Source organism: Taeniopygia guttata, chromosome 27 (assembly GCF_048771995.1).
Source record: "Taeniopygia guttata chromosome 27, bTaeGut7.mat, whole genome shotgun sequence".
Taxonomy (NCBI): Eukaryota; Metazoa; Chordata; class Aves; order Passeriformes; family Estrildidae; genus Taeniopygia; species Taeniopygia guttata.
In genome coordinates this window covers 2,191,057-2,202,790 of record NC_133052.1, presented here as the reverse complement: position 1 = coordinate 2,202,790, position 11,734 = coordinate 2,191,057, and the positions used below count along the sequence as shown (strand labels likewise).

The window sequence follows — 11,734 nt, the reverse complement described above, 5'->3', positions numbered from 1 at the left end:
AGCTGGGAGCCAGCAGGTCTCGGGCTGTGCCAGCAGAGACTGGCCCCTCAGGGCAGTGGGGCTGGTCTGGGGGCACTGGGTGCAGAAGGACCAGGCTGGCTGAGCCTTCCCCCGTGGATCCAAGAGGACACAGAGGTGGCGCATCCTGGGAGACAATGAAAGAAACAAAGGCCCCTGGGACAGATGAGACTGGGGCTCTTTGTGGTGTCACCTTGCAGCAGAGAAACCCATCAGTAGCCTGGTGAATGAGCCAGGCACTGACTGCCAGGGTGGCTCCTTTGGTGCATCTGGGGTGGGGAGAAAACAAGCCAAACTGGCTGGGGCCTGTGATCTCCTCTCAGAGACCCACGGGACCTGCAAGTTCCCTCCCCACCTCACAAGCGTTGCCATTACGCCCACAGTTGCAAATGAATAAAGAGCAGGTCTGCAGGTGAGGGACGTGCTCTGGATCCTTCAGCTGCACTGAGTGCTGTCACTGTGCTCGGCGTGATGAACCCCAGACTTCCCTACGTCCTCCTGGTCGGGGCCGCAGTGATAATCTTCATCCTCTCCTGCATGCTGCTGAGCAGGGGTGGGCGATCGCCCAGCTGTGAACCCCAGCCCAGGGCTGAGGAGAAGACAGGATCCATGAGCCAGAGCCTGGTGTTTGCTGACCTGACGCCGGAGGAGATGTCCCAGGTGGTGCGGTACCTGCAGGGACACCTCGGGGTGCCGCTGGTGGACGCCTCCCGTGCCAAACCCTCGGACAACTGCATCGCCTCCGTGGATCTGCAGGTGCCCGCCAAGGCAGAGGTGCTGCGGTTCCTGGACGGCGGCGGGGCTCGTCCCCCCCGGGAGGCTCTGGCTGTGCTGTACTTTGGGAAGCAGCCAGAGCCCAACATCAGCGAGTACGTGGTGGGGCCGCTGCCGGGGCCGGCGTACCACCGAGACGTGACGGTGCAGAAGTACGGGGGGAAGGTGCCCTACCACCGCAGGCCGACGCTGCGCAGCGAGTACGAGCAGCTGCGAGCGTTCCTGGAGACGAAGGCATTTGCTGCAGCACCAACCTTCCTGCAAGAAGTCCTTGAGTATGACGGAACCAACGTGGCATTTCAGACCACAGTCCCTCATGGATTCCAGTCTGGAGATCGGGTGACCTGGTTTGTCCTGTTTCAGAACGTGAGTGGGTTCTTTGTGCACCCGGTGGGGCTGGAGGTGCTGGTGGACCACAGCAGCCTGGACATGTCGCAGTGGGCGGTGAGCAGGGTGTTCTACAACGGGCAGTACTACAGGGACATGGTGCAGCTGGAGAGCGCCTACGTGCAGGGCCGGATCAGCGTGGAGAAGGTGAGGAAGGCGCCGTGGGACGGGGACTTCTCGTCCATGAGGCCCCGAGCGGCCGCGGCGGCGCAGTTCCCGGTGCAGTTGGAGCCGCAGGGTCCCCGCTACAGCGTCAGGAACAACCAGGTGCTGTTCCAGGGCTGGAGCTTTGCCTTTGGGATGAGCGTGAGCACAGGCCTGCGGCTGTTTGACATCCGACACAAGGGGGAGAGGGTTGCCTATGAGATCGGTGTGCAGGAGGCGCTGTCCGTGTACGGCTCCAACTGCCCGGGAGGGATGTCCACGCGCTACATGGACGGCAGCTTCGGCCTGGGCCGCTACGCCTCGCCCCTGGTGCGAGGGCTGGACTGCCCCTACCTGGCCACCTACGTGGACACACACTCTCTGTCTGACAGCCTGAGGCCCAAGAAGAGGAAGGCTTCGCTCTGCATCTTTGAGCAGAACCTGGGCTCCCCTCTGAGGCGCCACTACTCCAACTTGCAGGCGCTCTACTACGGGGGGCTGGTCAACTCCGCTCTGGTCATTCGGTCCATCATCACTGTGGGCAACTATGACTACGTCTGGGACTTCATCTTCTACCAGAATGGGGCCCTGGAGGGCAAGGTGCAGGCCACGGGCTACCCCAGCTCATCCTTTCTCCATGGGGATGGCCTGAGATATGGCAATAGGCTTTGGGAGCACACCCTGGGTACCATACACACCCACTTTTTCAACTATAAGGTGGACTTGGATGTCGGAGGTAGGTCTGGATCTTGTCTCTCCTTTTTAAAAAGTTCTCTCCAAATAAATTTAGATTCAAAGTACTTTCCTTTTTTGGTGGTTATATAGGTTTTCCTTTCCACTTGTGGGGCAGGGTGATGTGCTTGCAGTGGGGGGTGGCAGAACTGCAGGAACAGTGAGAAGGCAGATGAAATGAGACTGTCACTGTTTATACTGGCAGGGGAGGTGTGGGCTTAGAAGTTTAGTTCATGTGAGAAAAAGAAAGGAAATTAGCTCTGCTATGCATGGATCTTCTTCTGTGAGGCTCAAGGCTTCACAGATGGCCATAGGTTCAGCTCTGAAATAGCTTTTATGAAATCTGAGAATTCACATGTTAAAGGAACAGAACACAGAGGGGCTTCATGGTGGGACAGGCAGGAGGTACTGGGCAATAACCCCTCTGCCAGACCTGCACAGGCACTGGCCATCAAATGCTCTCAGCAGCTTTTTGCCACCTTGTCCCCGGACTGATTTGCTCCCATGCCACTCCTGTTGCTCCAAACCTTGGGCCCATGTCTCTTATTTGTGGCAGGGCCTGAGAACAGCATAACACTGATCTTGTCTGTGATGTGCAAATGTGTGCTGCACCAGGCTGTTTCAGGTGCCTCACTGTGCAGGATGAGCAGTACCAAAGCTCCTGCTCTAGTTAATTAGACTATGCTTGCATGGGAGACAAACCTGTTCTTCTGCCTGGCCTGAGGCTCATCCCTTTTCCCCTCTTGTCTCTCATAGCATCTGCTGCAGAGTGGTGCTGCCCAGCTCGGACAAGTGTCCAGCCATAGTTCCACACATGGGTGTTGTCACGGCATGTGGAGCTGCAGAGCAGCAACTGCTCCTGGACAGGGTCGGTGCTCAGAGCCCAGGGTGCAGGGAGGGAGAACAGGGGGAGCAGGCACTCTGATGTCCTTGGGGAACAGGGCACTGTGGGGACTCTCCTCAGTGACTTTGTTTTGGCTTCGCAGGGGTGAAAAACTCCCTCGTGGCCCATGACATGGCATTTGAGATGACACGGGCTCCCTGGAGCCCAGAGCAGCAGATAGAGCGGCCACGACTCACCAAGAAAGTCCTGGACACAGAAGACCAGGCTGCCTTCCGGCTCCACTCCAAGATGCCCAGATACATCTACTTCGCTGCCAACAGCAAAAACAAGTGGGGCCACCAGCGCGGCTACAGGATCCAGATCAGCAGCTTTGCAGGGGACCACATCCCCGAGGCCAGTTCCATGGAGAGGGCCATCAGCTGGGCAAGGTCAGGCTGTTCTGGCTGGCATGGCAGGTTCTCAGAGACCCCCTCAGCCCTGCCAGCTGCAGAGGCATTGCTGGATGTCCCTTGATGGGAGGCACAGGGAAGCACTCTTCTGGGCTTGCTCCATCCGAGCAGGCCTGTGCTCTGCAGACTTTCAGGAGTTGATTTAGCTCTGCCCTGCCGCGGGGGGCTGCTCCCCTCTCTTTTCTTGTCCTCAGGTACCAGCTGGCCGTCACCCGGAGGAAGGAGGAGGAGCCCACCAGCACCAGCATCTACAACCAGAATGACCCCTGGACGCCCACTGTGGCCTTTGCTGACTTCATCAACAACGAGACCATCACTAACGAGGTAAGCTGGGGTCCCTGGGATGGAATGTAGCACCCAGCCCAGGCTCAACGGGAGCCCCAAGGAGCAGAGAGACTCCAGCACCACCCCTGGGACAATGGGCCCAGATTTGAGAGCAGCAGCCCAGAGGAAAGAGGAAATTGGGTTTGAGCATCTCCTCTCTGTGTGTCTGCTCGGTACTTTGGTCAGAGAACATAGAGAGTGTGTGCAGAGCAGAAGCTTGTTTCTCCCTGTGGAGAAATGCTGGCAAAAAGTCATTAAAATCTCTGTGAGGCCAGGGTGAGGCCATGGAGGTGAAGGCAAGGGCCCTTCCAGTGGGTGGGTATCTGCTGCCATGGCTGTGGCAGGTCTTTGGGGAAGGGAGGAGCTCTTTCCCAGGAGAGGGGGGCTTGGTGTATGGGAATGCAGCTGACCAGTGCCCATCCACCCCCATCAAGGTCCTCCTCCTTCTCTTCTGTCACTCCCCACTGCCCCACGTGAATTTTGGTCACTGCTGCTGCAGCTTCTGAAGTAACTCTGGGCTTGTGGCTCTTCCCTGCCTAGGACCTGGTTGCCTGGATAACTGCTGGCTTCCTTCACATTCCACACTCTGAGGATATTCCCAACACTGTGACCGTGGGAAACTCGGTCGGTTTTCTCCTGAGGCCCTACAACTACTACGACATGGACCCCTCGATATACTCCCACGATGGTGTGTTTTTCACCAGCGAGCAGGACTTTACAGCATGTAAAATCAACCCTCTTGCCTGCTTGCCCAAAACTGCCTCTTGTTTGCCAAACTTCCCCCCATTCACCTATGATGGTTTTCAAAATATGAGCAGGCTTTAATGATACAGGATGGTGAGATGTGGTCAGAGACACCAGGCTGACTGTTCTGTCTCCGATTTTCAGCTTTTTAGTGAAGTTGTCTCAATTTTCAGTTGTCCAGTGACTTCACATTTTATCACAGCTTTTGAAATAGTGCTCTCAAAAAGGGAAACATGATTTTCCTAGTATGATGTGAGATGGAAGTCTCTGTTATTTGTTAATTCCTGAATTTGAGTCTATCACCAGAGGAAAGTCAGGAGAGGATCCTGTTCCTCTGCTGTAGAAGCAAGTGCTGTGTAGTGCATATCTCAGGTTAAAATAATGAAAATGGTGCTGGTCCAACGCTCTCAAGTGTCTCATTCTTACAACTTTCAGCAGCGTCTCCTGGGGGGTGATGCTGGTCTCTGCCATGTTTGCTGTGCCCACAGAGCAGCCCAGCAGCCTGGCTCTGGGTGTTGTCAGGGCACAGGGATGTCCAGCTGGAGGGCAGGAGGGACAAGCTGGGGTGGAGGTGGGCACTGGACCAAGCCCTGTGGCCGTTTGGGGGAGGCTGGGTCATGGCCAGGACTGGGTGGGTTGTGGCTCTCAGGCCCTCAGTGCTGGGCACAACGGGAGGATCTGGACAGGACCTTGCAGGGGAAGGAGTCTCATGGCTTTAATGGTTTCACCTTTCATGGCTGCTGGTGATGCAGCATGGCCAGTGCCACTGCCTGTTTGCCAGGATGCTGGCTGGGCTCTGGTGCCCTGATCCTCTCCTCACAGCCCCATCAGTGCTAGGCTGTACCTCAGGATGAGCGGGCACCTTTGCAAGGTGACAAACAGCTGTCCCCTCTCTCCTGGCTGCAGGACCATGGGGATGTTGGCAGCAGCAGTCAGTGCTGCTTGGTGATGGCAGGGCTGTGTCAGTGGTGCTGTGCACTGCTCTGCACAGGGAAGGTTTGTCTCTACAGCCACTGCTGCCTGTCCAGTATCTGTGGGGTTAAGAGAAGGAGGAGAAGGGAGAATGTGCTTATTTCCCCTACGTGACTGGATCCATCCACTCCAAGCTCTGGGAGTAGGATCTGAGACCAGAGGGGAAGGACAAATGTACAGACATTGAGTTTACTTAAAATTATGACCCTCTAGGGAAGCAGAGCAATGTTGCCTTTTATAGCTCCCAGCAAATCCTGACGTGTGTGAGAACATCCCCTTGCACCCTCCCTGTTCCCTGCTGAGGAAACAGGGGAAGAAAATAAACCCCAGCCAACCCAGCCCCTTGTTCTAGTGAGTGGCTGGGAGGATTCCACAGCTGGAAACGTGTCCTGCCAGACTGTGGGAGCGCTCAGTGCCCCAGCAGGCATGAGCCTGAAAACTGTGCTCGTCCTCCTTGGTCTGGCCTTAGCCACAATCTTCGCCTTGGTCTGTGTGTTGCTGACCAGAGAAAGGACCCCCAGAAGCTGCCAGCACCTGCCCCCAGAGCAGGAGGACATCGAGGACGGCCAGAGCCTGGTGTTTGCTGACCTGACCCCGGAGGAGATGTCCCAGGTGGTGCGGTACCTGCAGGGACACCTCGGGGTGCCGCTGGTGGACGCCTCCCGTGCCAAACCCTCGGACAACTGCATCGCCTCCGTGGATCTGCAGGTGCCCGCCAAGGCAGAGGTGCTGCGGTTCCTGGACGGCGGCGGGGCTCGTCCCCCCCGGGAGGCTCTGGCTGTGCTGTACTTTGGGAAGCAGCCAGAGCCCAACATCAGCGAGTACGTGGTGGGGCCGCTGCCGGGGCCGGCGTATCACCGAGACGTGACGGTGCAGAAGTACGGGGGGAAGGTGCCCTACCACCGCAGGCCCGTCACTGGCAAGGAGTACGCGGATATCAACGCCCTCATTCAGAGGGAGCTGAAAAAGGCGCCGCGCTTCCTCGCCGCGTGCTGCGAGTCTGACGGCACCAACCTGGTCGCCCTCACCACAGCCCCACGCGGCTTCAAGTCCGGTGACCGCGTGACCTGGTTTGTTCTTTTCCACAACGTGGCTGGCACCGGCTACTACCTGTCCCCAGTGGGGCTGGAGGTGCTGGTGGACCACGGGGACCTCCACGTCTCCCGGTGGCAGCTGCACAAAGTCTTCTACAGTGGCCGGTACTTTGCCAGCACGGGGGATCTGGAGCAGGAGTTTGTGGCCGGTGCGCTGGAGGTGGTCAGACTGAAGCAGCCCCAGGCTGGGGCAGTGCTGGGCTCAATGAAGCCCCGGCGCCCGCCCGGGTCCCCGGGCCCGCTGCAGTTTGAGCCGCAGGGTCCCCGCTACAGCGTCAGGAACAACCGCGTCACCTTCCAGGGCTGGAGCATCGCCTTCGGCATGAACCCCAACACGGGCCCGCGCCTCTTCGACATCAGGTACCGTGGGGAGAGGATTGTCTACGAGCTGAGTCTCCAGGAAGCCTTAGCCCTGTACAGCTCCAACTGCCCCGGGGGCATGTCCACCCGCTACCTGGACGGCAGCTTTGGCATCGGCCGCTTCGCCTACGAGCTGATCCGGGGCCTGGACTGCCCCTACACAGCCACCTACGTGGACCGGCACTACCTGGCAGAGACAGATACTCCCAAAACCAACCAAAACTCACTCTGCATTTTTGAGCATGACTCTGCCCTCCCTCTCAGGCGCCACTTCTCCGACTCACAGTCCTTCTACTACGGCGGGCTGCGGAAGAACACGCTGGTCATCCGTACCATCTCCACACTCATTAACTATGACTACATCTGGGACTTCATGTTCCACGCCAGCGGGGCCGTGGAGGTCCGGGTGCACGCCACTGGCTACATCAGCTCCTCCTTCTTCCATGGCCGAGGCACTGACTATGGCAACAGGGTTGGGCCCCACACGCTGGGGACGATGCACCTCCACCACATCCACTACAAGGTGGACCTGGATGTTGACGGTAGGTCTGGCCACCTTTGTGCATGGCTGTGGTTTACTGTGGCCAGGGGTGCAGAGCTTGAGAGGGTTTTCTCTTCGGTTTCACAGGGCAGCTGAACTCCCTGGAGACCCAGGATATGGAGTACCAGTTTGTCAAAGATCCCTGGAGCACACAGAACACCATTGAGCGGCCATACCTCCGCAGGGAAAGGCTGGAGAAGGAGGATGAGGCAGCATTCCCACTCAATGTCCCCATGCCCCGCTACCTCTCCTTTGTCAGCCCCAATCCCAACAAGTGGGAGCACCCACGCAGCTACCGGATCCAGATCATCAGCTTTGCTGGGGAGCACCTGCCCACCAACAGCTCCATGGAACGAGCTGTCAGCTGGGGCAGGTGAGGCCTCAGCTGCTCCTGCTCCTGGTGGAGGGAGGCTCTCACCCCTGGGCAGGCCTGCACCAGGCAGGGGAGGGTTAAACAGCAAACATTTGTAGCTTTTGGCTCTGAAATTTCCTTGAGATGTTGCTCAATAACATCTGCTAATGACAGTTCACAGGCAGGAGTCTGAGGCCCTTGTTGCAGGGCGTTGTAGGCCCATTTGAGGGGAAGTAGGCTGCAGAATGAATTCCTAAGGGAAGCACTGGCATTGCCAGGTGGACAGAATGCCTTTTGGAAAATGCTTGGGATAAGCACAGAGCAGTCTCACTGCCAGGGTGAACTGATGGAGCTCATTCTGGGGAAGTAGCTGTGGCTTAAGGGAGTGCATTGGGCATTGAATGGCAGCGTTTGCACCTGGATCCATCCATGCTAGAAAAGCCACAGGCAGCAAAGGATCCCCAACAAAGCTTGGAGATACTGGGGCTGCTGCCCATTACTGCCCTCTTGGCCCTTTCCCTCCCTGCCCCAGGGCAGACCGGGGATGTGCAGCCCCAGTTTGGCAGCACATCCCAGCTGGCAATGCCATGGCTGGCATGGACAAGCCCCTCTGACCCCTGTGCTGGCAGGTACCAGCTGGCTGTCACCCGGAGGAAGGAGGAGGAGCCCACCAGCACCAGCGTCTACAACCAGAATGACCCCTGGACGCCCACGGTGGCCTTTGCTGACTTCATCAACAACGAGACCATCACCAACGAGGTAAGCTGGGGTCCCTGGGATGGAGAGAAGCTGAACCTTGTCAGGCCATCCTGGCTCCTGCCCTGGAGAGAAGCTGCAGCCGTCCCAGAGCCAGACTGAGCAGCTGATGGGTTGGCAGAGTCCTGCTCAGCCTGACAGATTCCTCTTCTCGCAGGACTTGGTTGCCTGGATCACTGTGGGGTTCCTGCATGTCCCTCATGCTGAAGACATCCCCAACACAGTGACTGTGGGGAACGGTGTTGGCTTTTTCCTGAGGCCCTACAACTACTTCAACGAGGACCCCTCAGTGGATTCCTCTGACAGTGTCTACTTCAGCAGTGAACAGGATCTCGGGGCATGTGGGGCCAATCCTCTTGCCTGCCTGTCCTCTGCTGCCACCTGTGCCCCCCGCCTGCCCCCCTTCCACTTTGGGGGCTTCCTCAACCTCAGCCTGGCACCGCCTCTTGGCGGGCTCTGATGGGCCAGGGGCTGCTGCTGGCTCTGGGGTGGGCACTCAGAGGGGCTCTGTCCCACAGCAGGACCTGCCCTGCCCCTGCCAGGGCGTCCTGTGCTCGGGGTCGGGTTTTGGGAGAAGCTCAGTGCACTGCAGCACTGTCAAAGGAGGACTCAAAGCCTCTGAAAGACAGCCCCAGGGAGTGATTTTTTCATTTCATCCTGGATGTCACCCTGTGTACTTGTGGGGTGCCCACAGCCACTTCCCTCCTCTGGGATGGGGCATCCACCACTTTCCCATCATCAGTGCACACAGGGTGACAGTGCTGGCCAAGGCTGCCCACAGCACAAGGCTGCAGCTGCCCTTGGAGCCGTGTTCCACCTGAGGTTTTGTCCACGGTGGCAGGAGTGAGTGGTGTGGTGTTGTGGATGCCCCAAACCTCCTCCCAAGCCCTGGCTGCTGCTGCAGTGCCAGCTCTGCAGAGGAAGGGCAGCAGGAGCTGCCTGGCCATGCAGGTTCACACTGCTCTGGGCTTGCTGGGAGGCTGCTGGAGGAGCCCATGGCCCCTGTCTGCCCTCCCCAATAAACAGGCACTGCAGTGCTTCTCCTGAACACACTCACGGCTGCTGCTCTGTCTCCTGTGGCCAGGGCCCAGCATGGCTGAAGCGCTGTTGGGGACGGCCCTGGCTCAGCTCTGCGGCCGTGGGGCTGCCCCATGCCCGCCCCAGTGCCCACCATGGCTGTGTGAGCTGTCCTGGCGATGCTCCTGGAGCCCGGCGCTGGCAGGAGGCTCCGGCCAGGGAATATGGAGCAAACAAGGGAGTTAATGTTTAACAGTTGTTCCGAGCTGCGTTAATCAGTTCTGGGCTTGGCTGCGGCCCAGCCTGCTCAGCCCCCCTGTGTGGGGACCCCTGGTTCTGCTCCTCTAGCTGCATGTCCCACAGCCCACAGCACCCCTCCCCACCGTGCCAGGCTGGCATGGGACACCAAGAAGCTTGGTGAGACCAGTGCCAGCCCTGGCCCATGGCTGCAGATACTAAACACTGACCAAAATGTCCCTGGGGGCATGGTGGGTGTCCATCCCCCCGACCCCTCGCTGTAGTGGATGGGTCTGTGCAGAAGATGCTGTGAGGGGCTTGAGCAGCCCTAAAGGCTGTGGCACATGCCCCAGGAGCTGGCTCAGCTTGCTGCAGCACACGGGAGAGGTGGTGGGAAGAGAGGGCAGCTCAGGCCATGGCTCAGTGGGAGGCTGCAGTGGTCCCTGGTGCCCTGGGGTGACAGCAGGGGCTGGCCCAGAGGAGGAAGGTCGTGTCCAGCCAGCTCTGTGCCCACATGTGCAGCGCTGCCCAGACTGCTCTGACGCAGTGACCACGCTGCCACAGCCCAGCTGGGACCTTGCAGCTGTCAGGGAACATTCTGGAGCAAACACGGGCACTCCGCGTGGCACTGGCCAGAGCTGCATCCAGAACCTTGGGCACACCGTGTCCCAGGGCCACAGCACTCACACAGCTCTGGGCTGCCAGCTGAGCTGGGCCTGCTGTGCACACACCAGGGCACAACCTGGCTTCCCCCAGCCTGGCCCCACTCCTGCCCTGGGAAGGCCAGTGCACATGCCCAGCGGTGCTGCTGGCAGGGCTGCACGGTGCAGGGGACAAGCAGGACCCTGAGCAATTGTCAGAGCAGCAGAATGCAGAACCCTGCATGCCCAGGCAGCTCCTGCTGCCCTGCCCTGCCCCAGGTCCACACAGTGACTTTAGGGCTGGGGGTTTATCCACAGGGCAGGGCATGGAGCAGCACTGGGACCGTGTGGACCCTGGCACCTCTGGCGCAGTCCTGACCGGTGGCATGTGCAGCTGGCACTGCCCAAACACACTGGGGTACTGGGCTGAGCCCCTCTGTCCTCTGTGCTGGGAGGGAGGAGGTGACTGCTTCCATCCTGCCCTCACCCCATTATGGCCCCAGTTATCCTGCAGTGACTTTTTCCTAAGGGACTGGAGTGCTTGTCCCCATGGCCAACACTTTTTGCCCCAGTTTCTGCTGTGAAATTTCCTGTGAAGGATTTATTGCTGATAGTTTCAAAATATTTTTGGAAGAGAAGCCAAGTCTGTTGCATTCCTTCACGCTGGCCAAAGCCACTCTCAGTTGAAGACCCTGGAATGAACTGTTGGGGAATTTGCTTTGCAAGAGTAATTCTGTTTCTGTGCAAACTTCTGTTTTGTTGGGATGTTTTGCAGGTCAGGAGCTCAGCCTAGGGTCTGGGACCACCTTCCTTGGGTGCAGCACGGCCAGGCTGGATAGGACATGCCTGCAGCAGGGCTGAGGCTGTGGCCTTTGCCTGCTCTCCTCCCAGGCCATCCCAGGGAGCAAGGTTTGCTGGTGTTTTGGCTGTCAGACCCCATGGCTCCCTGGGCTCTGCATGGGCAGAGGGGCAGGATGGGGCCTGTAACTCCTGCTGTTTGTCAGCAGGACTCAGCACTGGACACAGCTCTCACAGAGACAAACAACACAGGGCAGGGGTTCAAGGATCCTGACATGAATTTTCTCAGGAGGGAGATAAGTGATGCATTTCACTGGCTGTTGATCATTAATGCCTTGCTGTCTGCTCAGCTGTGCTGCTGCTGGCGGGGCACCCTGTGCTGCTGCCACAGGGCAGTGTCCAGGCACTGGCAGTGGTGGATGGTAAGGCTGCAGTGCCAGCACTGCTACCAGGGACAGCACAGCGCTGCTGGGCTGGAGGGGATGGCCACGGGCACCACAGGATGAGTTCTGGGTTTGGCTCTGTACCCACAGCTGGGGTCTGATGGGGC

The 11,734-nt window shown here is 58.7% G+C and overlaps 2 protein-coding genes across 2 annotated transcripts; both read left to right on the top strand.

The window, feature by feature from the left end:
• The first annotated feature begins 122 nt into the window (after window positions 1-122).
• On the top strand, window positions 123-4,819 carry AOC2 (amine oxidase copper containing 2). Its single transcript, XM_030256358.4, has 4 exons — window positions 123-2,059; window positions 3,042-3,327; window positions 3,543-3,672; window positions 4,213-4,819. The coding sequence occupies exons 1-4, from the start codon at window positions 490-492 to the stop codon at window positions 4,495-4,497; spliced, it is 2,271 nt and encodes a 756-aa protein (XP_030112218.4). The 5' UTR covers window positions 123-489; the 3' UTR covers window positions 4,498-4,819.
• An 825-nt stretch (window positions 4,820-5,644) lies between these two features.
• AOC3 (amine oxidase copper containing 3) lies at window positions 5,645-9,543 on the top strand. Its single transcript, XM_030256362.4, has 4 exons — window positions 5,645-7,384; window positions 7,471-7,756; window positions 8,365-8,494; window positions 8,649-9,543. The coding sequence occupies exons 1-4, from the start codon at window positions 5,815-5,817 to the stop codon at window positions 8,949-8,951; spliced, it is 2,289 nt and encodes a 762-aa protein (XP_030112222.4). The 5' UTR covers window positions 5,645-5,814; the 3' UTR covers window positions 8,952-9,543.
• The last annotated feature ends 2,191 nt before the right edge of the window (window positions 9,544-11,734 follow it).

Coding starts and splice junctions, on each gene's coding strand:
- AOC2 (XM_030256358.4), top strand. CDS start 490: ATGAACCCCAGACTTCCCTACGTCCTCCTGGTCGGGGCCGCAGTGATA. Junction 2,060..3,041: donor GGTGGACTTGGATGTCGGAG/GTAGGTCTGGAT, acceptor TTGGCTTCGCAG/GGGTGAAAAACTCCCTCGTG. Junction 3,328..3,542: donor AGGGCCATCAGCTGGGCAAG/GTCAGGCTGTTC, acceptor TCTTGTCCTCAG/GTACCAGCTGGCCGTCACCC.
- AOC3 (XM_030256362.4), top strand. CDS start 5,815: ATGAGCCTGAAAACTGTGCTCGTCCTCCTTGGTCTGGCCTTAGCCACA. Junction 7,757..8,364: donor CGAGCTGTCAGCTGGGGCAG/GTGAGGCCTCAG, acceptor CTGTGCTGGCAG/GTACCAGCTGGCTGTCACCC. Junction 8,495..8,648: donor ACGAGACCATCACCAACGAG/GTAAGCTGGGGT, acceptor CTCTTCTCGCAG/GACTTGGTTGCCTGGATCAC.